Source organism: Lemur catta, chromosome 15, assembly GCF_020740605.2.
Source record: "Lemur catta isolate mLemCat1 chromosome 15, mLemCat1.pri, whole genome shotgun sequence".
NCBI classification, from domain to species: domain Eukaryota; kingdom Metazoa; phylum Chordata; class Mammalia; order Primates; family Lemuridae; genus Lemur; species Lemur catta.
Window position 1 is genome coordinate 10,240,714 of NC_059142.1, and position 24,469 is coordinate 10,265,182.

Below are 24,469 nucleotides of genomic sequence, written 5' to 3' on the forward strand. Positions count from 1 at the left end.
TTTCTTAAGAGAAATGTTACGAGTAAGAAATACCCTAGATCAGACAATATCAATATTTTTTTTGTGTCTTATGATACAATTTGTTTGCAAAAGCTTTTTGTGCCTTTTTTCCCCTGCTGTTAGCCATGTATGAATACATCAGTCTGTCACAACCTCACTCATTAGGTATTTTCATTTTTAATGTCTGCAAGTTTAGTATTTGGAAATAGATAAAATTTATATAGGTGGGGAAATTGAGGGGGGGACATTTTTGGGTATTTCCATATACATGTGTGTACTGAGTCTTCTTGCCAACATAGTTTCCTAATTTTTCTCCTCCCTTCTCTACCTTCTCACAGTGCTTTCCGGAAGTCTTATTTCTAACTCCCCAGCCTCTTCCTTGAGTACTCACCCTACTCTGTGGCTCTTGCAGGAGGCCTTCACTTCCCCTCTACCTTTCTGCAGTAGAGACTTTGCATCTTCTGTGCCCTACATCTCTCAGGTTGGGGACAAGGAGGTGTCTTCATTCCCACATGCTATAGCCAGACAATTGGCCTTTCATCTTTGCAAAACTTTTCCTTTGAGGCTTATGCTATCTGATTCTCTCTCACTCAGAGGGTGTTGGCACCTTATAGCCTTCCTGTGTCCTTCAGTTCCTTCTACCATTTTGGTGACTTCAGATATCCAAGCCTGAAGCCAGGGTCCTTTTTTTTTTTTTTTGAGACAGAGTCTTACTCTATCATCCATGCTGGGGTGCAGTGGTATGATTATAGCTCACCTCAACCTCAAACACTTGGGCTCATGTGATCCTCCTACCTCAGCCTCCCAAGTAGCTGAGACTACAGGCATGTGCCACCTCGCCTGGCTAATTTTTCTAATTTTTTGTAGAGGCGGGGTCTTGCTATGTTGCCCAGGCTGGTCTCGAATTCCTGGGTTCAAGCAATCCTCCCACCTTGGCCTCCCAAAGTGCTGGGATTACAGGCATGAGCCATTGCACTCAGCCCAGGTCTCATCCTTTAATCTTCCTTTTCGTAACCCCCCACATCCAATTATTATAATTACTAAATCCTATCAAGTCCACCTAATCTTTCTAATCCATCCACTTGTCTCCACTCCAGTGCATCTACTTTAGTTCAGGTCCTGTTATTTTGGGCCTTATGTTGCTGAAACAGTCTCTTGCCTCCTGTTGCTCGTCAAAACAGTATTTATTGACTGCCATTCATGCACTAGGTGTGGGGGAAGCAGTGGTGAGCAAGGCAGACGTGATTCCTGCCTCCCCGACAGATACAATGCACAGTGAGCAGCACTGAGGGCTATAGGAACATGGAGCGGGGGCACCTTGCCTGGCTCGAGGGGTTAGGGAAGCATTCCCAGAGGAAGAAGCATCTGAGAGACCTGAGGATGATTAGGATTCAACCAGAAGTTGTTGGGGGATGTGAAGGAAGAATGTTCCAGAAAGTACATGTGAAAGCCTGCAGGTTGGAAGTATGGCGAGTTGGCACCTTTTGTGACCTGAGAGTCAAAGTGATGGGATGTAGAGATTTTAAAGGAGTAGATGGAGATGAACCTGGAGAGGTGGGTCAAGGGTAGGAGCATGGTAATCGAAAGCTTTGTAAAGAGATCGATTTTATACTGAGGGCTTCGTGGAGTCATTGAAATGCTTAAGCAGGAGAGTGACACTGTACAGAATTCCAATTTAACAAGATCCCTGGGGCCTCCATGTGGCTGCAAGTGTGAAGAATGGATGGGCAGGCTGGATTATAGGGAGGCCCAGAGAACATGTGGAGTGTTACAGAAATGCTGGCAAGAGGCAGAGGCTTGTAATGGGATCTTAGGAGCGGGAATGAAGGGGAGAGGACAGATGCAGGAGAAACCTACAAGGAGGAATTGGCAAGATTTAGGCTGGGCCAGGAGTGGAAAGGGAGAGAAGAGTAGTAGTAGTAAAGGCTGGTGCTCAGATTTCAGGCTTGCAAATTAGGTGTGGGGCACGGGAGGAACAGTAGGTTTGAAGGTGGTAGATGCAGGGTCCGATATGGACAAATTGAGTTTGAGGTGCCTGTGGGATGTCTAAGCGGAGCTGTCCACCAGGCAGTTGTACATATTTGTTTGGAGTGTAGAGGTGCAAACTAAAGTAATGGCTGAGTGACATCACCCCGAGGGTCAGCAAATAACTGATGAAGGACTGGTATCCAGACTATTTATAGATTTCTTACAAATCAGTAAGAAAAAGGCAAGAACCTAGCATAAAAATGGGCAAAAATTATGAAAAGGTGTACCTAAATGGCCAAGAAACAGAGAAAGATGTCTAACCTCACTTATCATAATGATAGAAATGTAAATTTATGTGAAATACCATTTCACAGTCTTCAAACTGAGAAAAATTTACAAGTCTGGCAATATCAAGAGGAGAGAGCGCAACAGGCACTCTTATATGCCACTGTTGGGAGAGCAAATTGGGATGAGCTCTTTGAGAAAAAAAAATTGACATTACGGTATCTCATAAAGTTGGCAAAGCTCATAGCATAGAGACCAGTAATTTTATTCTTTAACAGGAACTGTAGAGAAGCTCTTCCACACGTGTACCAGAATGTTAATGCACACTAGCCAAAAACCAGAAAAACATGAGTGACTGTCAGTAGGAAAAGTGTAGATCAGTCTGGATACGTTCATGAGTGGATAGCTATGTGGTGGTGAAAATGCATGTATTAGAGCAAAATGTGTCACCCCAGTTAAATCTCACCATCACAGAGGGAATCATACAGTACCGGTACCATTCATGTTAAGTCTAAAGACATGCAAGACAATGCTGGATGCTGGGTTTTTTTTTTTTCTGTATGAATATATTCTTAAAGAAATGTATGACAATGATAAATTCAGGACAGTGTTTACCTCTAAAAGAGGGTTTCTGTTAGGAAACATATTTTTCTTTCTTAAGCTGGGTGGAGGGGGTGAGTCACAGGGTTTTACATTTTTTTTCTTTTCCTTTTTTTAAGTACTTGGTCATGTGACATTTTTTTTCATACTTTGCATGTTCGAACTGCTTCCTCTCTAAGTGTTTATAAAGAAAAAATATGAATCTATATGGTTTTTGGTGGCCTAAATCTGACATTAAAGTCTAAGTTAACCCTTGAACATTGAGGTAAAGATTCTATTCTCTATATATACCCCACCTGCCTTCTCCTACCTGGTTGGTAAAGTGCCAGCAGTCTTCCTCTGTGCTATAAAACTGCTAGGGGCACGAGTCTCTGATTCCTTTTCACTCCGAGTGACGCAGGCATCCCCATATCTCTGTCCAGGTCCCCGTCCTTCGAATGGTGGAAGGTGATACCATCTATGATTACTGCTGGTATTCTCTGATGTCCTCGACACAGCCAGACACTTCCTAGTAAGTGATGTCTTTTGCCTCCTCCTTCCTCATCTCCCCAGTTTCAAGAGGGCCCTCTTGAGAGAGTCAGGGGCTGCTTTGGGCGGAGGAAGGCTCAGTGTGCACTTCAGATGGGAGCTGAGAGGGCTGGTCAGTTGGCTTCCTCCCCTTCCTTTGACAGCACCGGGGCCTCAGTGTCCGTGTCTCTCTCAGCGTGGCCAGCAGCAGCCGGGAGAACCCGATTCACATCTGGGATGCATTCACTGGAGAGCTCCGGGCTTCCTTTCGCTCCTACAACCACCTGGTATGGACCTCTACACCAGCCCCTGTGCTCGTCCTGGCCCAGCTCTCCTTCCTTGAGGACAACTGAGGCTTTGCAAGGTCTATGTTCAGTCCTTTCCTGCCCCCAGGATGAGCTGACGGCAGCCCATTCGCTCTGCTTCTCCCCGGATGGCTCCCAGCTCTTCTGTGGCTTCAACCGGACTGTGCGTGTCTTCTCCACGTCCCGCCCTGGCCGAGACTGTGAGGTCCGAGCCACATTTGGTAAGCATCTGTGCCTCCAAAGGAGGAGGAAAGGGAAGGGTGCTGCCACCTGCACAGGGGCCTGTGTGAGCCAGGGGCCCACCTGTGGGGTTTTGCCTCATCTTTAGTATGGCCCCAGAAGGCAAACTGTGCCCAGTGGGCAGAGGAGAAAACAGACGCAGAGTGGGAGGAAACTTTCCCAAGGTCAACCAGCTGGTCAGAGAACTGGCTGACTCCTGAACCCATGCCCTGTCAGCTATGTACCTTTTGGTCTCCAAAATCTTCGTATGTCTAGAACATTAGAGATGAAGCTGATTCTATTTTCCTGTAGGTCTCCAGCTCTGCATCCCTTCAAGGAAAAACTGGGATTTGAGAGGGATAAAGGAACATGGGCATTTAGGTCCTTTGAGGGGATAGAAGGATCTGGGGATCTTCTTCCTGCTTGTGACAAACAGGGTCGGGGAGATGTTGAGTCCTGGGACAGGAGGCGGAGGCGTACCTCTGCTTAGCCTGCTTGATGCCGGGTGCAGTTGCCCTCTCCCCCACTTTGTTCCTTTCCTCTCTAGCAAAAAAGCAGGGCCAGAGCGGCATCATCTCCTGCATAGCCTTCAGCCCAACCCAGCCCCTCTACGCCTGTGGCTCCTATGGCTGCTCCCTGGGTCTGTATGCCTGGGATGATGGCTCCCCTCTCGCCTTGCTGGGAGGGCACCAAGGGGGCATCACTCACCTTTGCTTTCACCCTGATGGCAACCGGTTCTTCTCAGGAGCTCGCAAGGTAGGGGTCACATCCTGAGAGCCGAAAGCTGGCGGGCAGTAGGGCAGGAGTGGGGATGTAGTCTGCAATGTGTTGAGGTGTAGGGGATGGGGAAAAAAAATGAATCTAGCTAAAGGGGTACCTGTAGACCTTGAGGGAGGCAGAGATGTGCCCGGGTCAGGGGACAACTCCAGGGCCCTGTTCTGTGTCTGCAGGATGCCGAGCTTCTGTGCTGGGATCTCCGGCAGCCTGGTCACCCATTGTGGTCCCTGAGTCGAGAGGTGACCACCAATCAGCGCATTTACTTCGATCTGGACCCGTGAGTGCTGTGGCTCCTTCCTGCCCAGGGCCCTGATGCCCCCAGGAACGTCTGGGCCCACGCATAGGATCCCAGCCCCTGGGTGAGATCTTCCTGCCCCAGGGGTGGTGCCTCTATGCCAGCGAGTCTCTCTTCTCTCTCCTCTCTCCCAGGACTGGGCAGTATCTAGTGAGTGGCAGCACTAGTGGGGCCGTCTCTGTGTGGGACATCAGTGGGGCTGGGGACGACGGGAAGCCGGAGTCAGTGCTGAGCTTTCTGCCCCAGAAGGACTGCACCAACGGAGTGAGGTCCTCAGTTCAGTTCCACAGATCTTGGGGCTTGGGTTGGGGAGGAAGGAAGGAGGTGAGTCCCGGAGGGAGCAAGCATCCTCACTCAGGGTGCTGACAGCCCGCCCCATCTCTGCCTCCAGCCTGCACCCTAGCCTGCCTCTGCTGGCCACTGCCTCCGGTCAGCGTGTGTTTCCAGAGCCCACAGAGAGTGGGGACGAAGGGGAGCAGGAGCTGGACCTTCCCCTGCTCTCCACGCGCCACGTCCACCTTGAATGTCGCCTTCAGCTGTGGTGGTGTGGGGGGCACCCAGATGCCAATGTCCCTGGTGATTACCAGGGTGAGGAGGAACAAGGAGGGGCAGGGAGAGGTGGGGATGGGCTTATATAAAGAGGTTTTATATGATACTAGTGTCTTCGTGTCTGTTTGGGGAGGCATATGGCTGAGGTGGCCCGGCCAGGGGGACTGGTGGGCTCCCTTGTCCAGCCGCTGTGGGGACTGGCATATTGTTCTTGAAAGCAGGGGTTGAGAGGTGGGACTAGGCGGGAGCCAATGGGATGGCTGAGCTTGGTGTGAAGTCAAGTGGATGGGGGTGGGGCTTCATGCCATTGACTGGTTGGTTGCTAGGCAACTTGGTAAACTGAAGGGGGGAACCTGTTTGAAATCTCACTCCCAAGGTGGGGGCAGCAGGGGTCAGGGTGAGCAGGGCTGAGCAGGAGTGGCAGGAGCTCTGTGTCAGACTGTGGGGTGTGACTGTGTGAGACTGTGCAGACAGTGACAGACAAGACGCCTGCTCCTTCCACTGAACACTATTTACCATCATCCAGCAGCAGAGGGACGGACTCTGCTCTGGGGGAAGGGGAGCAGGAGCAGTCTCCTCCCCTGGACCTCCCCCAGGAGGCAGACAACCCAGTAGCCAGAGTCAAGGACACACAAGAAAGAGTAAAGGTGCCAAAAAATACAGACATCACATTCGGTATTGCTGTGAGATGCAGGACAAGGCCGAGGGTCTTATTCATTTAGCAGCTGTCGCTGGTCTTGTTTCTGCATTTATCTGCTCTGTCTTTTGGGGGGTGGGGGACAAGTGTGGTATCTGAAGCAATGTCTCTTCTCTGTCCCTCTCCACAAGCACACACCTTGCCAAACACTGAGAGATACTGTCAGCAGGGGATGTGATTTTGGATCTCACAATCAAAGGGAAGGGACAAAAGGCCTGTGGAGGCTTGAGAGGAAAGGAGAGGAATGTTGCCCCTGCCCGGAGGTGCTGAAAGCCAGGTTCTTACACCCAAAAAGGCAACTCCTCCCTTCCCCCAGGATAATTGGAAACAGCCCTTCCTGCTGCTGGGGAGCGGGGTTGTAGGTACTCCCTTTCCTCTCCAACCCCACTTCTCCCCCCAAACATCTAAGAAGGGCCCACGTTTGCTTCCTAATCTCTTGCCTTTCACCTAACCCCAAGATAACAGTAAAGGGTCCAGGGAGCTGTGACAAAAGGGACCCCAGGAGTGGGAGTTGAAGAGCCTGGGTTTGGTTTCCAGCTTTCTCCCAGACTCCCTGAGTGACCCTGGACAAGTAACGTGCGTCTCTGAGCCTCAGTTTCTTCCTCACTACAATGGGATCGTTAGCTCTGCCCCTCCCACTTCACACAGGTAGTCGTGACGATCAACCCAGCCGCACTTTATGAAGCGCCAAGCCTTCAAGGTTATCATTATTCGCTCCAGACCTTGCAGGGGCAGCGGTGTTGTTTTGGGACAGAGGAGGCGGCGGCTGCGGGAGCGCAAGGCACGGGTTCTTGGGGTGGAGAGGGCGAGAGCCTTTCTGGATTCGAGAGAGGAAGATTCCAACCACTCAGGCGATCTGAGGGCAGGAGGGGAGACGGGCAGAAACTCAGCCAGAGACGGAGACTCGGAGAGACAAAAGGGGCGTGAGAGACCGCGCCGGGGAGCCGGGCGGGGCGGCGGGCGAGGCGGCCGCGGCGGGCGGGAGGTGCGCGAGGTGAGGGAGGTGTGGGGGGCGTGGGCCGCGGGATGCTGCCGCCCGCTCCGACTCGAGCTCCAGCTCCAGTTTTTCCCTCCACCATCCTCTCCCCCTCCCCGCCTCTCTTTTAACTCCCCCCTCCTGGGCTCGGGACTGGTTTCCTCCCTTAGCCCGCTGCCCTCAATCCCGGCGAGGCTGGGGCTCCGGCTCGGCGCCCCCTTGCTCGCTCCCTCGTCCGGCGCCCCATGCCGCCCCCGCCCGGCCCCCGGCTCCCCCAGTCCCCCACTTAGGCCGGCTCGCAAATCCCGGGGTGCTGGCGCGTGGGCCGGGGGGGCGTAGGGCGCCTGCAGACGGCCCCTGCAAGGGCTCTGGTGGGGCTGAGCGCTCCGTAGCGGGGGCGCGAGCAGAGAAGGAAGCGGGTCCGCGTGGGAGCTGGGGACATCAGCCACCGGGGTGGCCGGAGCTGAATAGCCAAGCAGCCAAAGCAGTCACCCAAGGGGGGGAGCGACTTTGGGGGAGTTGGTGCCCCGCCCCCCAGGCCTTGGCGGGGTCATGGGGGCCCCCCGTTCTGGGCCGGGGGGCGTGCGAGTCGGGGCCCTGCTGCTGCTGGGGTTTTGGGGGCTGGTGTCTGGGCTCAGCCTGGAGCCTGTCTACTGGAACTCGGCGAATAAGAGGTGAGTGGCTTGGGGCTGGGGAGACCCCACACCCCAGGGCAGCGGGTATGGAAGCTTTGGAGACTTGGGGGCTGGGTTCTCTGAACAGGGAGGAGGCTGGAGGGAAGGTGCTGGTGTCCTGACGTACGGTTATGGGTTACTAGAGAGAGGTGATCTTGGGCGCGAGACTCCCGGGTCCCAAACAGAGCTGGATGTGGGTATTGCTATTCATGTGTCAGGAGTTTGGAGACCCCAAAGGGGCAAGGATAAGAAAGTTCATGGGCAGCGGGGAGGACAGTGCAGTGGTTATTTGGATCTGTGGGAGACTGTGTCAGGGGCTGGGCTTGGAGGGAGCCTGGTTAATGTCAGCTCTCAGGAGAGAGCTGCTGAGTAGGTGCTGCTGAGGTGCTGAGGGGAAGGGCAGGGTGCCTCCCTCCCCAGCAGTGTTGGAGATAGGAGGCGAGGGGGCTCAGTCTGGGGGCTCTGGGGACAACTTCTCCAAGGCTCCTTGGCTCTCTTTACAGTCTGTCTCCCAACTCTTGCCCACAGCCAGAGTGTCGGTGAACCACTGGCTGAACGACTTCCTAACCAGAACATATTCCTGCCTTCCTGGCATGGGGACTTCTTTCTGGAATAAGGCTCGGGCTCCCTCAAGCCCCCTTCTTTCCCTCTTGCATCTGGAGTCCTGAGGACCCCATTGCCCCCTCCCCCATCTTTGCTGCAAACTCTTCCATCAGACCCTCTGTTCAGTGGCATGCTTGCTTTGCTCTGAAAAGAGGCCAGGTGTCAGATGAAACTTCAAGCCCCACAGGGTAGGACAGAACCTTTGGGAGGTCATCTGGGTCCCTTGCCTACATGCAGATCCTGCTCCCTGTTAGCAAAAGTGTTGTTTCTGTGTTTTGAAAAATTCTTGCTTCCCTGGGGAAGCTGTGTGAGACTGTGGTAGGGGTAAGCTTTGGAGCTCATCAAATCCTTGGTCTTAATCCTAGCTCTGCTGCTTTCAGCTGTGTGGCCTTGGGCATGTCACTTAACCTTTCTGAGCTTGTACCCTCAATCCTAACAGCTATTATGAGGATTAGAGGTAATGTGTTTGAACCTATTATATGCTCATTAGAGGAGAGCTAGGATTACTCTTCCTCTCTTTACTTCCCAGCCTTGCTCACACTTCTCAGTCCCGCCATCCCTCCCTCCCTCCAGTATCTCTCTGGGAATAATCTCGATGTCTTTTCTGCATTCAAGCCTCTTGGCTGCAATTCGAGTATCAGGTGTGTAGCTTGAGGACATACGGTAGGCTTATTCTGATAGGGTGGAGAAAAGGGCATTAGGGTTTCCTGGGGGCTTTTTTGAATTTTGGGTGGGAAGGATTGGGTCACTTGGGAGTCTGGGAAGATACAAGCAACAGTCCCCTGGGACCTAGTCCTGAGACCCTGTGTCAGCTGTTAATGCATAGCGAGGGGCTGCAGTGGTTGGCAAGTTTGTGGCTGTGCTGGCCCAGGGGATGTGGGGTTGTGTTGTTGTGGTTAGAAAAGTCAACTCCTTCAATTCCAAAGCAATAGAACACTTTCCCTAGGAAATCTGAGACACAGGGTGGGAGGACTCAGTGGGGAATGACCCAGGCAGCAGGTCCCCAAACCCTGGTTCCTGTTAGCCCCATTCAGGGTCATTGACAAACCAGGCATTTACCTCCTATCCTATTACCTGGCTAACTTGGGACACTGGTCTGGATTACCCTCCATACTCCCTCCCCACCCCATCCCGCCTGTACCCCCTTTACCCTGAAATCCCTGAAATTCAGTGGTGGCCTGGAGGAGGGGAGGCTCTGCCCCCATGGTTGACTGCCATGGAATAGTGAAATCACCTGGGAGGGGTGGGCTGTGTGGTTCCAGAGAGGCCAGCTCCTTGGTAACTGGCATCCTGTTGCCATGGCAACTGGGCTGGTGATGGAGCGGGAGATGGCAGTGTGCATGTGGTGAGGGCGGGCTGAAGAGTGCATTTGGGCACACCAAGGGGCAGGAGACCTCTGAGCCTGGCTTCCTGCTGCTTCCAGTGTGAGCTCACAGAATCCTTGGTGCCTGCTCTGTAAGAACAGACTTTCCACTCAGACAAAGGCAGGCAGGCAGGCGGGAGCTGAGAATGGCTGTCCTGGAGGGTTGTGGGGTGAGGAAGGGGATATTCTGGGGGCCAGACTTCTGACATCTCCTTCTGCTTGTCCACCTCACTCTCCTCCCCATAGGTTCCAGGCAGAGGGTGGTTACGTGCTCTACCCTCAGATTGGGGACCGGCTAGACCTGCTCTGCCCCCGGGCCCGGCCTCCTGGCCCCCACTCCTCTCCCAATTATGAGTTCTACAAGTTGTACCTGGTAGGGGGTGCCCAGGGCCGGCGCTGTGAGGCACCCCCAGCCCCAAACCTCCTCCTCACTTGTGATCGGCCAGACCTGGACCTCCGCTTCACCATCAAGTTCCAGGAGTATAGCCCTAACCTCTGGGGCCACGAGTTCCGCTCGCACCATGATTACTACATAATTGGTACTGCTGGGCAGAGGGCAGGGTCCAATGGGGAGCTGCTCCCGAGATTGAGGGCAGATGAGGGAGGGGGACCCCTATGTCCTTGGGGGTGGGCACTCCAGGGTACGGGGACAGAATAAGGGGGAACTCTGGAGTGCCAACTTCTCCCTCTGGCTTTTGTCTCCCAGCCACATCGGATGGGACCCGGGAAGGTCTGGAGAGCTTGCAGGGAGGTGTGTGCCTAACCAGAGGCATGAAGGTGCTTCTCCGAGTGGGCCAAAGTGAGTGGGGCTGGGGGACACCTCCCAGGAGCTGAGGGAGGTTGGGGCAGTACCATTACAGTCCGGGGGCAGTTGTCTCAGCTCTTCTTTCTTGGGTCTTCCCCATCTTCAGGTCCCCGAGGAGGAGCTGCTCCCCGAAAACCTGTGTCTGAAATGCCCATGGAGAGAGACCGAGGGGCAGTGCACAGCCTGGAGCCTGGGAAGGAGAACACACCAGGTAGAAACCAGGCCCAGCCCCTGTCTTCCCCAGCCGCCTCTGCTCTCAGAGCCCAGCTGCCCTGCCTCCACCCTCTCCCTCCCTCTTCAGTTTTGGGGGTGGTGATACAGGAAAGAGGAGAAGAGAGGATGGGAGGGTGGGAGGGGAATGGAAGCCAAATGAGGAAAAGACTCAATTAGGACTAATTAGCCAAGTCAGTGCTTCAATCAGTGCTGTCAGAGAAGTGGGGAGGACTACGTGGCAGGGAGCTGAAGGGCTGGACACCTGGATTCTGAGTGGGGGCCTGGGGGAAGGGGAGGTGGGGTCCCCAAGGGTCCTGGGCACTGCTGGGGAAGCCCGTGGGGACCCTCAGGGCTGGGTGTTCACATGCCCAGGTGGCTCCTTCAGTCCCTCCCCCTCTTTCCTCCTTCACCCCTTCCCTGCCAGGTGACCCCACCAGCAATGCAACCTCCCGGGGTGCTGAAGGCCCCCTGCCCCCTCCCAGCATGCCCGCAGTGGCTGGGGCAGCAGGGGGGCTGGCGCTGCTCTTGCTGGGCGTGGCAGGGGCTGGGGGTGCCATGTGTTGGCGGAGACGGCGGGCCAAGCCTTCGGAGAGTCGCCACCCTGGTCCTGGCTCCTTCGGGAGGGGAGGGTCTCTGGGCCTGGGGGGTGGAGGTGGGATGGGACCTCGGGAGGCTGAGCCTGGGGAGCTAGGGATAGCTCTGCGGGGTGGTGGGGCTGCAGATCCCCCCTTCTGTCCCCATTATGAGAAGGTGAGTGGTGACTATGGGCATCCTGTGTATATTGTGCAGGATGGGCCCCCCCAGAGCCCTCCAAACATCTACTACAAGGTATGAGGGCTCCCACCTGGCTCTCCTGAATCCAACCCTTCTTGGGGTGCTCCTCCAGTTTAATTCCTGGTTTGAGGGACACCCTCAACATCTCCTTGGCTCCCTTTGCCCCACCAGCTCCTTTGCTCCTCCTGGCTGCTGCCCTCTTCTCCACTTTTAGGATTCCTTAAGGTTCCACGGCACCACCTCCTGCCTCCCATTTGGCCATGGGCGCCCTTCTCTGTCTCTTTGCTCCTGGGTCCTGTTCCCTTGGGGAGGGGGTACAGGCTCAGCCTCCTCTCTGACCATGACCTAGCTATCCTTATACCCCTTGCCCACCCAGAGCTAGGGGTGGGAACAGTCTGTCTTTTGGTTGGCACCTCTTTCTTTCTGCCTCTCACTGTTTTTCTCTTCTCTCCATCTCTTATCTTTCTCTCTCTTCTGTCTCTAGGTCTGTTCCTCTTCCTTAGCACCCTCCTCCCTACACCTCCTTCTACCCTCTTGCCTTCTTATCCTGTGCCTCTCCATCTCCTGGGTGGGGCCTCAAAGCATTTCTCCCCTTAGCTCTTGGCCCCCTTGTGACCTGTCATCCCAACCACTCCCCTCAGTCTGCCAAAAATGGGGGCCTTACAGGGAAGGCTCTGGCACTCCATCCCAGCTCAGGGCATGGGCAGCAGGGCCTCCGTCTGCCCTGCCCCAAGCCTCTACATACTTACTCCAGCCATTTGGGGCGGTTGAGTCATGACAGCTACCATGAGAAGAAGTGTTCCGTTTTGTCCAGTGGCCAATAGCAAGATATGAACCAGTCAGGACATGTACGGACTTGGTCTGATGCTGAATGGGCCACTTGGGACAGGAAGTGACTTGCTCCAGACAAGAAGTGACCAGGTCTGGACAGAAATGGCCTGGGAAGTGGCAGAAGAAGTGCATCAGGAACTGGAAGTGCCTTCATCCAGGACAGGAAGTAGCACTTCTGAAACAGGAAGTGATCTGGCTGGAACTCCAAGTGGCTTAGTCTGGGGGATTGGGGGGCGGGAGGTGGATGGTTCTTACTCTGTGGCGAAGGGGGGCAGGAAGAACTTCCTGATTCAGGAGGAAGCTGGAACTTACTGACTGTAAGAGGACAGAGGTGGACTGAGGAAGACTTTCCTAGTATTCAGTGGCACTTCCCAGGATCTCCCTTCCCTTGTGCTCTGTGCTGATTTTAGGACAGCTAAGATGACTGCCATCTGCTGTGGCAGGCCCAATTTGTCGTGTTCTTTCCTTTCCATATCCCGATATAATCTCTGTTAATCAACATGACTACCCCAAGAACCTGTGTGTTCTCCCCCAGTAACCCAGATGGCTGTCTTGTTCATCCCTCCTCCATTTCCTGCTCCCTTCAAACTCAAACAGCTCCCTTCTTAGTGACCAAAATGGTGGCCTACTGGCTGGTCTAGCTGACAGTGGCACTTAGCAATGGCCAATGTTTCATAGTGACCAGCTGATACCTGTTCCTGCCCTCTAGTACACAATTGGGTGTTGCCTCAGTTTCCTCCCAGCTCAGTTTTACTAGATCAAAGCTGCCCTTGGGCACCAAGTCGGCCACCTCAATCACCAGCCAAGACGGTTGCTTTGTCTACCAGAGGTCAAGTCATCTCTCTGGTGCTGTAGTTCCCAGCTCCTTCCTGATTTTTCTAATCACTCCTTCTGGGGAACAGGAAGTTGATATTGCCATGGTGGCTGGGTATGCCGTCACCGCAATAGTTTTACTGTAAAGGGAAATTTGAACAACAAAAACCAAAAAAAGAATAAAAAACTTCGAAAGTTGACAAGAAGGCTGGAGGATGTCTGGACATGAATTGGGACAAAGAATTAGTGAATAGAGTGGCTTTCAAGCTAAGGGTTAGATTTCATGAAACCAAGGGGAATGGGTAGGGACAGGGTGGGCTGGAGTGGTGATGTGGACAGTGTATGGGGAGGGGAAAATGGGCTGAGTGAGGAGGCTGAGGAAGACAACCACCTCCATGGGATGGAGAAAGGAACCCAGGCAGGAGTCAGGGTTGCCAATACATTCAAATAGGGATGTATGCGAATTTACATTCACCCATGGGGACAGTTTGAGTGTCTACTGCTAAACCAAAGCACTGGACAAGGCAAGTAGCAGTTAGGAACAAGGCAGTAAAAATATGTTCACGTGTTAAAGTCTATGCCATGCCACCCCTACCCAAGGCATCTCTGACTTGGGGAGTTTTGCTGTTGGGGACTCGTGGGCACAAGGGATGTGGCTGATCATTAGAAAGCAGGAAGGACTCGGGGACCCAGGCATCAAGCTGCCTATCCCCTGGCTTCCTGTATACCCATAACCCAGGCTCTTCTTCCGTAAAAAGCCCAGGTGCCCAGCCCCCTGGACTCAGCCCTATTCTCCAACCACAAAAGCAGCCGTCAGGAGCATCACTGGAGCCAGTCAGCAGGGGTCACAACCTCTGCCCTCCCCGCCCCTCCCCTGACTTTAGGTTCCCTCCCGCTGTCTCCCATCTGCCTGGAGGTCAAGGGGTCCCCCTTCCCCTCTTCTGTCCAGTGGGACCCCTGCCCCTCCCCCTGTCTGAGTAAGATGCCTGGGTCCTGAGAGGTGCAGGCACTGCAGGAGGGGAGTTGTAAACTGGGAGGCCAGGTGCTGGGCTCCTGCCTTCTAGCCCACACTGGAGCTGCCCGAGGTGGGGAGGCTCGAGGGGGGTGGAAGGGCTGGTCCTTGCCCCTTAGTGGGGGTTGGTTGTCATGGCAACTTCCCCTTCTCCACACAATGGGAAGCCCCCCTCAGCCTCCCGCGTGGATGGAGCCGACAGCCCCATCGCTGGCTATCAGCCTCAGGGACTTGGCAACCGTCACTATGGCAACCCGGAGCCCAGCAACAGGGCCCACTGAGAAAGGGAGGGGTCCAAGACTGGGGCAGAGCGGTGTATGAGGGGGCAAGGGAGCTGAGGGAGACTCCCCCTACACATACATCTAGAAGCACAGGTGGAGAGACAAGAGGGAAGAGAAGTGGGGATAAATAGTCTCCGTGACAGGCAAACACCTCACCAAAGCAGCCAAGACATCATAACATGCTGAGAGACAGGAAGACACCTGGGGACAGATGCACAGCTGGGGAGAGGAACAGCACATACTGCACAGCGCCCTGGGACACGCCCCTTCAGAGCACTGGCATCCAGAGAGTCCCCCAACCCTCCGGCATTAACAACACAGACCTATAGCCTCTCACATGTGTAGTGACTTGTGTGTCTTTTGAGCTATTTAAAAATGCTAGTGACTTCCAAACAAAACAACTCGTGCCCTCCTGTTTCCTTTCTGCGTACAAATACACAAACACACCCTTAGAGTAACATCTACAACAAAATGACTATAGGGGCAGGAAGACATTTATTTGTTCATTTGTTCATTCATTCATTCCTTCAACAGTTTATGAAATGTCTACTTCGTTCCAGGTGCTGTTTCAGGCACTGGGAATATATGGTGAACAGGCAAAACCCCTGCTTTCATGAAGTCCACATTTTGGTGGGAAACAACATAATACAATCTGAGGTAATGAAAAGTGGTATAAGCAATATAGAGTGACAGGATGGAGAGTAACAGGGAGCTGCTTTAGATTAGGAAGTCAGGAAGATCCCTCTGAAAGAGGTGACATTAATTAGGACCTTGGGCTGGGTGCAGTGCCTCACGCCTATAATCCTAGCACTTTGGGAGGCTGAGGCAGGAGGACTGCTTGAGGTCAGGAGTTCGAGGCCAGCCTGAGCAAGAGTAAGACCCAGTCTCCACAAAAAATAGAAAAATTAGCTGGGTGTAGTGATGAGTGCCTGTAGTCCCAGCTACTTGGGAGGCTGAGGCAGGAGGATCGCTTCAGCCCAGGAGTTGGAGGTTGCAGTGAGCTATGATGATACCACTACACTCTAGCCAGGGCAACAGACCGATACCTTGTCTCAAAAAAAAAAAAAAAAAAAAGTCAGGACCTTGAATAATGAGAAGGTGTAAGCCACGCACTATGGGGAAGGGCATGCCAGACAGCAACAGTAAGTGCAACAGTAAGTGCAAAGGCACAGTGAAATCATGATGTGTTTGGGAACAGCAAGAAAGACATCACAACCACTCATACATTTCAGATGTCTCCTGTTCTTCCCTAGCCTCAGCCTGTAGGGGAGTAAGTCACTTAGGGTCTGGAATCCACATTTAGGAAGTTCATCTCACTTGGCCTTCCACTTTTTCTCCCCTGTGTTTCTTGTGTGTCTGTGAGTTGGGTTATCCTCTACTAAGATTTAAGCTCTGGGAGGGCAAGGATGATGCTCTGAGCTTTCTGGGGCTGTGACATGGCCGCTGGCAGAGTCCAGAGCAGGCAGGCAGAGCAGAAGTAAAGGAACTGAGAGGGCTGGGGACCACAGAAGCTAAAACCGTCCATCCTCCTTGCCCAAAAAACCAGCATAGGGTTGAGGCTGTCCTGGCGGCTGACTGCAGACTGAATCTCAGACTTTGCCATCCTTCCAAACGTGAGCAGCTGAGGGACACCAATCACTCCGAGGGGTGTATGTGTGTGTCTGTGGTTTGTGTTGGGGTTTTAAGGAAAGGAGAAATGGGGCAAGGGGTTGCAGTCAGAATTTCTGATGGGGAATGGTTGACATCACATCTGGAATTTCAGTTAGAATGAAAAATGGAGCTTCCTAAGGGGCAACCACAGACATGGGGCTGAGAGTTTGCGATCTGGGAGTAGTAACATTGCATGGTGGTCTGGAGGCAGGGGGCTGGCTGGCATGGACTCAGAGAGTTGGGTGAGGGAAGGAAAAAGGAAGAAGAATGAATGGGAATGACTGGGCAGCAAGAGAGATGTTGGAAAGGTAGTAGGGAAAGTGGGGTCCTGAAGGGAGTTCTGAAGGGATCAGGCTCCAGGTACCCCCAATTCCCACTGGGAATTGAAACATTTGGTTTCCTCATTCTCCCTCTTCCCCCAGTTGCCATCAGAAACTCAGGCATCAGTTCCCCCCAACCCCAGTGGCTGGTGGGGTGGGGGGAGACTGAGCAGCCTCAGGGGGCGGCAGCTGGTGAGTGGGGAGGAATCTGTGTGCTCAGCAAACAGCAGCCTCGGTGCCCGGTGGCTGCCTCCTCCCTCATCAATCAGCCCCAGCCAAATGTCCTTGCATTCCCACCACCCCAAGGGGACTGGGGCTGGGCCAGGGTCCCCAGGGGAGTGGGATGGGGATGGGTGGGAGAGGTGGGGGTGGTGCCTGGCTTCCCATCCCTTGGCATCTGTTCTCTTCTCTCCTGGAAGCTCTCAGTTCTTCATGTCATGGAATGACTCCATCCAGGCCCCTACCATCGTGGGGGCATCAGCTACAAATCACCTGTGGGGGGCTGTTGGGGGAGAAAGGGGGAAGAGGGATGACTCAGGGCTGTGGAGGAGTCCACTCTGGTTCTCACGGGACCAGCCCAGGGCATAGTCAGCAGGGAGGCTGCTGGCATAGAGGCCCTGTCCCCTGGCTGGACTCTCTGATGGATGTTCTGGACAGCAGACTGAGACCCTGACCCCCCGAATGTTCTCTCCCTTCCCACCTTCTCCTAGCCCCCAGCCCTCATGCCCTACTTCCTGCCAAGATCCAGAGGTCTGGCACCCCGCTCCCCCCAAATCTGCTGCTCCCCATTGGGAGCTGGGGCCTCTAGACCTTAGCCTCTAGCTGTCTCCCCCCCTCCGCCCGTGCTCCCCTCAGGGACCCAGGCGTCCTGCCCACTCCCTTCACCATAACAACCATTCTTTAGGAGTTGCTTAAGACTTTAATATCATTTCATTAAGTCAGCAAGTTCAGAGAAGGTTGGGGGCACAAAAGACTGGGGGTGGGCAAAAGAGGGCCAAGGTAGGGGGGAAGCAGCCCCCCAGCCCCCTCTCCGTGGAGATGGCTCTGAGAAATCAAATATTGACAGTGAGAGAACAGAACTTATTAAATCTGGGACAGGGGCATGTGGGGAGCTGTGGGAATGGCTGGATGCCTGGGTTCTGAGGGTACTGAAGGTTCTGGGAGGAGGTAAAAGCCTGCGGCTGGGAAGATAGGGCAAGGCGAAGGGTCTTGAAGGGTCTTGACGTTACAACTCTTCTGCCTCTTTCCTTTGGGATGTATCCAGTCTTGCCACCCTGGCTTTTTCTCAGCTGTCCCTAGAGCCCCTGGGACGAGCTCCCTATCACAGCTGTGGTTGTCCCCCTTTAATCCCTTCCCCCTACCTCCACCTCTGTTGATGAGCTTCAGCAGCGTTTAATCGGATTGAGCAGTAATTAGCAAAGCTAGATGTTTGATTACCTATTTAGCATAATGTGGGGGGCTGGGATCCCTAGGCACAGTCACAGTTGGGGTGTGGGGAGTCAGAAGAAATGGGATCTATGGAAGCTCCTTTCCCGAGGGAGCCAGGAAACTTGCCCATGAGGCTCCCCCCCCCACACCCCATCCCTTTGGGATCCCCCCGGTTCTGACCAATCACATCACCTCTCTCTGCCACCCTCTGCCACCCATGGCCTATCTGGTCCTGCTTGCTGTGCAGCTGGTTTGGGGAAGGGCAGGACTCCTCTCTCTTCAATCCCTGCTCTCAGCAACAGGAGTCTGGCTAGGCAGGAGGTCACAAATCAGAATTCAGAAACCCACCTTAAGGACAACTGGGCAAGGGGCAGGGGGTGGAGGTGGGGGGAGGGCAAGGGCTATCAGTTCTGGAAATAAAGATAGGGTGGGTGGGATGGTGAGGTCAGGGTTAGATGAGGGTGTAGGTTAATCCAACCTCCCTTCAAGAGGGCCAGGGACTGCTACTCCCGGCAGTGCCAGATCGGCATAATGAGACTTGCCAGGTGTGAACGCCGACCAGAAAAAGGGGAACTGAGGTGCCAGCTTCTTCTCTCCTCATCCAGCAAAGAAAATGCCATCAATTTAGCTCCTCATGGAAATGTAATCAGTGGGCTCTGCTGGCTTTGTCTTAATTAGGCACTATTGATGGAAGCAGGGAGGGCGCCTCCCCATCCCCCGACTCGGCTTCCTCCCTGTATCTTCCAGGTCTCCCCAAAGCTTCTCCCCGCCGCAGGTAAAGCTCAGTCTCCGAGGCGCCTTCTAGCGGCCCCGGCCCGCAGCGCCCCCTAGCACCCTTTGCGATCTGCCCCTCCTCTCACACCCTCTCCCCTCCCGCTTCCCAGGACGCAGCCTTTGTTCCTATGGAGAGCGAAGCCCCTCCCCGGCCCGGTCACCTTCCCCAGGGAGTCCCCGCCTCCCGTCCCCCCCCAACCTGCGACGCTTTCCAAAGCCAATCCTCAGATTCCAAAAATTCCAGTTCCAGTATTCCCTCCCTTCCCCCGCCCCTTGCCGCCCGGCAATCCTAGATCCCAGTCCGCACTAAGAAGGGGGAACGAGCAGGAGGGCAGGGGTGCTCCAGCCCCGGTTTTTCCCCCGGACCCAGCTGCAGCCACGGCTGCCTGGAAATCCTGGAGCGCCTTCTAGATCGCAAAGAGCCTCGCAGGGGGACCACTGGGCGCCATCTGCTGGACCCGCTCAGGCTGGAGCCCACAGACCTGGGATCGGGGGTCAGGCGTTTGGGTTCCCCCTGCCTTTTCAGTGTCTTGCGGGCCGGTAGCTCGTTGTTTCCAGCCCCAGCCCTTCCAGCTCGGTCCTCACACCAGGCCCCCCGCACCCTCCAGCCCACCAGACGTAGTTACTTTCCCCGAGGCCCCCAGCCCTCCTGCCCCCGGTCCCAGCGGGCGAGACCCGGGCGGGGCGGGGCCGACGAGCAGGGATCCATGGCGCCTGCGCGGAGAGGTCGACTCCGCGGGCCCTTGCGCTAGCCGCCGGCCCCGCCTTGCCCGGGGTTGCCATGGCGACGCGTGCAGGCGCGGGCCCGAGAAGGCCAAGCAGGGCAACTTCTTAGTTGGAGTGGCCCATCGGTCGGCCTGGGGAGGAGAGGGTCAGCGTCGTGAGGTGTGTTTCGTGGCAGAAGCAAGGAGGGAAGGAATGCTGGGGAGAAGGGCAGTAGTGAGGGGGTAGGAAGGGACAGTTGTGGGGAGAAGGGGCAGTTGTGGAGGGAGGGGGAGCAAGGGAGAGGTGTGGGGGATGGGGAGAAGAAGGGGCAGTTGTGGCGGTTGTGTGGGGAAGCGGGTGTGAGGTGAAGCGATTGCAAGGGGAAATTGCCTACCGGTAACCGATTTGAGGAGAGGGCCAGGCACTTGCGGTATTTCCGGGTAAGAGTGAGCCCCAGGTTAGTAGAACCGCTCCTCCTGGGGCCTGCGGTGGAGTGCACCCCATGGCGAGTGCACCCCATGGCGAAAGCACCCGAGGCTCCAGTTGGAGGCAGGGAAGCGCAGCCTGATGCTTCCCTGGAGACTGATGGAGGAAGCCTTCTTGCTGTAGTTGGTTTTATTGATTTGTTGGCCTAACAGAACGTTTTTCCTTGGAGCAAAATACAAATCCTTCAAGTCTGAAATTCATAACCTGTGATCAATGCCTGTGGCAGTCTGTGGGGATGAGGAAGGAGAGCCACAGGTGGCCGCGAGGCCGTGGCTGAACCAAGAGAGAATGTGCAGCCAGCCTGACTTTGCCCTTGGGATGCTGAGCATCTGCCAGAGAAGCACTTCTTGTTATCCTGCTTAGAGTGGCAGTGCCACTGTGGCCTTCCTCGTGCCCCAATTCCTTTTTCCCCATTACACAATTCAAAATTTAGTGTTGAATGACTTTTGTCTTTCCTGCTTCCAGTCTGTTTTCAGGGCATTTAGAGTCAAATGATCCTGATTTTTCTTATCAGTTAGCACAGCCTTACTCAGCCAACTATGCTAAGAGACTTCTCAGTACACACAAAACAAGGTTCTTGCTCTCGGGAATTAAAAGCTAAAGAGACTCATAGCAAATACTGTTTTGTTTGTTTGTTTAAGGATGTTGTAGATTTTAGTGTGGTTAGGAGGAACAGTTTTCCATTTAATCTGAGGAAAGGTACATAGGAAAATCAACCTTGGTTTGCTTGAATGACTTGACACAGTGACAAAGGGTGGAGAACGTGGGGACAGTCTTCCCTTCCCTGGGCCTTCTCACTCACCCTTGGCCCTGTGGGGTAGAGTGCTTGAGGGTATGGGCAACCACACTTCAGTTTGGTGGATCTTTTCCTGATTATCTTTTTTTGTTTTGAGACAGAGTCTCACTCTGTTGCCTGGGCTAGAGTGCCATGGTGTCAGCCTAGCTCACAGCAACCTCAAACTCCTGGTCTCAAGGGATCCTCCTGCCTCAGCCTCCCAAATAGCTGGGACTACAGGCATGCGCCACCATGCCCAGCTAATTTTTTCTGTATATTTTTATTTGTCCAGCTAATTTCTTTCTATTTTTAATAAATATGGGGTCTCGCTCTTGCTCAGGCTGGTCTCAAACTCCTGAGCTCAACGATCCACCCACCTCAGCCTCCCAGAGTGCTAGGATTACAGGCATGAGCCACCGCGTCCGGCCTTCCTGATTATCTTATGTCCTTATATGCTGGACAAAGAGAGAGTCCTTAAACCCTCATTAGTGGGGTGTCTGTTGAGCTATCATCTTTAGCTTCCATTTATTCCTAATGCCTGGAAGGACTGACTTTGATTTTTAACCCAGGACCCTGAAGAAAGTGGGGTGTCCCAGGAAAACAAGGACTCCAAGGCCCCTATCAATTACAGGTCACTTGTGGTTAATGGAGCAGAGTGTGGGTACCCCCAGAAAAGATTATTTTATTGGGTCTCAGTCAATTTGTGAATTCAAAAGGGACTGCATGTATCAGGGGGCTGGGTTGGGATCTGGTTGTGGACTCCCAACTCCTGTGTACCTGCAGGTTTTGCCTGCACGATGTCCAGCAAAGGTGAGAAGCGGCGTATGAGTGGCCGAGTAGGCTCCCGGGCAAGCTGGGTAGGGCAAGCTGCTCAGGATGCTCCGGCTGCACAGGAGAGTTCCCTGCCTGCCAGCGAGCCCGAGTCCGAGGCTGAGCCCAAGTCCCCCAAGGAGGAGCCTGGTGGGTATTTGCTGAGGCAGGGGATGCTTAGAAATGGAGGGTGGGAAAATCAGAGGGGCTTGGAGGCAGAATGCTTATATCTTAGGAGGGTCTTAGGGTTGGGGAGCAGGCTCTGTTGCTTCTGGGAAAGAAACAAGGGCTAAATGACTCTCCAGCTGAGGGAGTTCAGCAGAATCTCAGCGCTGCCACTGGGTCCCTTTTTTTGTGTATCTTCTTTCTGGCTAGCCTTGTACTTGTTCTTTCTGTCCTAAAATTTCCCACCAATGCACCAGGAGTTCACCAGCCAATCCTTTCTCTAGCCTCTTCCTTCCTATTTCAAGTATTCCTCATTGCTCCTACCCCACTGAAGAGGGTTTGATCTCTTCCTTTTTCCCATTTTCACCCTGGGTGGCAAAACAAATAATGTTTTTCTCCCATTAAGCCCATCACCATGGAGACTCAGCCTGCCTTGCCACCCTTTGAATCCTAAGCCCAGCTGATGCTTTTTACCATCTGTTTAAGGCTCTTGTATCTCTGCCTTCAATTTGGCAGGGGCTTGGTAGACTGCAGAGGTTCAGGTTCAGGACAACAGGAAAAGAAGACTAGATGGAGAGGGAAAAGAGTTTAAAGAGGCTGGCTTTTGTGGCTTTGATATGAAGGATTCCTTTACTGTGGGTGAGCAGGAGCCAGTAGGATTTGAAGGTTTGGTAGTTGTTGGCGTCACAGGGCTTTCCCTTAGAGCACTGGCCAGTTAGACAGGACTGTGAGCTAAGTGTAGACCTCCCCACACCCCTTTTACCTGGAGCTCCTTTACGCTGCTAGCAGCCTGTGAAGATGGAGAGAAATAGAATCCCCCTTTAATGTCAAAGGTTGAGAGATTAAGTATGGATGTGGGGGAAAGGTCCAGGGACTTAGGAACCTGTCTTAGAACAGTATCTTAGAAATGTGCAAAAGTTATTCTTCTGAGTTCTGAAGTGCTCTGTTGAAAGCAGTTTATTAAAATGGAACTGGCTCCTAGAAGCTCAGTACCAGGAGGAATAGGGGGAGGTAGGAGGGAGGCAGTGAGGTCCAGTTTGGAGAATCACCTGGGGAGGAAAGGGAAGGAGCTGTGAAATTAATGCATCCGCCTTCAAACACCGAGGGTTTCTGCCTGCCCCAGCTCTGAGCCTTCTTAGTGTTTGACATGGAGCCTTTCTGCTGTCCTGTAACCTGGGCAGAAGTTCAGAGAGGACTTTAGCCCCCAAGGCAGCCCTGAAACTAACATTAATTCCTGTAATCTTTGAAATCAAGGGGGAACTGGCCCACAGGAGACACAGGGGGCCTAAAACACTTCTTGGTAAAAGATGGTGGGTTTGAGAGCAAACACCCTTTTGAGATCTTATCAATGTTCTTTACTTCCTTAAGTATTCTTTAATTTCCACTAAAAGAAGGTGAAGAAGAATCATAATCAGGTTTATAATTCCTTGTCTGTAATTTTCAAAAGCTCTGAGAACTGAAAGGTTTTTTGAAAGTTTGGCATCTAAACCTATTTGGTGGTAAAACCTAACCTAAAGTGACATGAAGGTATTTATAGTCTCTTTAAGCCACTTAGTATAAATATTCATATATTTCACTGCAGAAATACTCGTAATATGAAGAGTTTGATTAAGTACTATTCTACAGCCCTCGGGGGGGGGGTGGTGGTGGCGGGTGTTCACATACTATATTATATTACAATTCTATATTCTGAAGTATACTGGAGCCCAAGGTTTTAGATAAGGAATCGTAGACCTGTATTTCAGGCAAAACAGAAAAAGCATAGCGAGCAATATAATGATCCTCACGGACCCACCACCCAATGTGAGAATCAATGGTGATAGCAACAAGTGAATCCCTATAAATACACAGGCAAATCCCCTCCCCAGGACCCCGTCATCTTCTCCAGAGGTCACTGCTATCCTGAGTTGGTGCTTACGATTCTCAAGCTTGTTTTTTTTTTTTTTTAATTTTTGCTACATGTATCCATGAATGTCATATACTATTATCCTGCAGGTATTGCATATTTCAGTCTTTATATTAATTGTATTATAGAAGATAAAGTAAGTCTACTCTTGAGATTGTCTCAGTCTCCCTCCCCTGGCCTAGTTCCCTGCTGAAATCTGGAATGCCAGCGGCTTTGCCGAGGGAGTTGGGTCATCCCACTCACCACTAAGCTCCTGGAATTGCCTATTCCGTCTTGTCCTGCCTTCCTCCTTGGCCCCTGTGCCTCATTCCCCTCTTAGTTTTCCTTTCTGAAAGTTAGAGTGTCCTGTTCCCCTCAGTTTTTTTGGTTCTATCTCATTTGTTCCTTCCTCCTTTAAGCCCCTAGGGGATGGGAATTTTACCAGTTTTACCCCGATCTCCTGTGTGAGCCTCAGATCAGGAAGCAGAGAAACAGAGCCTCCTGGGTTTTATGGGGCTCCAAAGTGGGTGTGGCAGAATTGAGTGTCCAGCAGTATGGTGGTTTGGAGAAGGACTGGTTCCTGTGGGCCTCATGTGGGAAGAGCATTGGGGGAAGAATAGAAGGCCAGAGGCTGCATGCCTGGAATAACCTTAGTACTAACTGCCTTCAATCTCCCCCTAAGTTAGCTCCTGTCTGTCTTTTTTTTTTTTTTTTTTGAGACAGGGTCTTCCTCTGCTTCCCCGGGCTAGAGTGCAGTGTCATCATCATAGCTCACTGCAACCTCAAACTCCTGGGCTCAAGCAATCCTCCTGCCTCAGCCTCCTGAGTAGCTGGGACTACAGGCACGTGCCACCATGCCCAGCTAATTTTTCCTATTTTTTGAAGAGAAAGGATCTTGCTATGTTGCTCAGGCTGGTCTTGAAC

General features: G+C 53.2%; 3 protein-coding genes across 11 annotated transcripts in view; all 3 read left to right on the forward strand.

Annotated features, from left to right (window-relative positions):
- Nucleotides 1-5,611, forward strand: part of WRAP53 (WD repeat containing antisense to TP53) — a 13,292-nt gene extending 7,681 nt beyond the window's left edge. For all 3 annotated transcript variants that reach the window (XM_045570129.1, XM_045570128.1, XM_045570130.1), the window contains 7 exons: nucleotides 3,276-3,364; nucleotides 3,557-3,647; nucleotides 3,754-3,886; nucleotides 4,432-4,640; nucleotides 4,835-4,938; nucleotides 5,091-5,225; nucleotides 5,348-5,611. In XM_045570129.1, the coding sequence (XP_045426085.1) occupies nucleotides 3,276-3,364; nucleotides 3,557-3,647; nucleotides 3,754-3,886; nucleotides 4,432-4,640; nucleotides 4,835-4,938; nucleotides 5,091-5,225; nucleotides 5,348-5,594 (1,008 nt within the window). In that variant the 3' untranslated portion in view covers nucleotides 5,595-5,611. The remainder of the gene's footprint in view (nucleotides 1-3,275; nucleotides 3,365-3,556; nucleotides 3,648-3,753; nucleotides 3,887-4,431; nucleotides 4,641-4,834; nucleotides 4,939-5,090; nucleotides 5,226-5,347) is intronic.
- A 2,119-nt stretch (nucleotides 5,612-7,730) lies between these two features.
- EFNB3 (ephrin B3) lies at nucleotides 7,731-13,454 on the forward strand. The gene is made up of 5 exons (XM_045570132.1): nucleotides 7,731-7,852; nucleotides 10,065-10,357; nucleotides 10,525-10,617; nucleotides 10,730-10,834; nucleotides 11,261-13,454. The coding sequence occupies exons 1-5, from the start codon at nucleotides 7,731-7,733 to the stop codon at nucleotides 11,668-11,670; spliced, it is 1,023 nt and encodes a 340-aa protein (XP_045426088.1). The 3' UTR covers nucleotides 11,671-13,454.
- Nucleotides 13,455-19,506: 6,052 nt separating this feature from the next.
- Nucleotides 19,507-24,469, forward strand: part of DNAH2 (dynein axonemal heavy chain 2) — a 102,525-nt gene continuing 97,562 nt past the window's right edge. For all 7 annotated transcript variants that reach the window (XR_006739508.1, XM_045570133.1, XM_045570135.1 and 4 more), the window contains exons 1-2: nucleotides 19,507-19,604; nucleotides 21,469-21,645. Coding sequence is in view for 6 of the 7 variants with exons in the window: in XM_045570133.1 (XP_045426089.1) it covers nucleotides 21,483-21,645 (163 nt within the window). In the remaining variant the exon portion in view is untranslated. The remainder of the gene's footprint in view (nucleotides 19,605-21,468; nucleotides 21,646-24,469) is intronic.

Excerpts from the sequence above, each read along its gene's own strand:
- EFNB3 (XM_045570132.1), top strand. The coding sequence starts at position 7,731 with ATGGGGGCCCCCCGTTCTGGGCCGGGGGGCGTGCGAGTCGGGGCCCTG. Across the intron at positions 10,618-10,729 it reads GCTTCTCCGAGTGGGCCAAA|GTCCCCGAGGAGGAGCTGCT; the intron begins GTGAGTGGGGCT and ends CCCCATCTTCAG. Across the intron at positions 10,835-11,260 it reads TGGGAAGGAGAACACACCAG|GTGACCCCACCAGCAATGCA; the intron begins GTAGAAACCAGG and ends CTTCCCTGCCAG.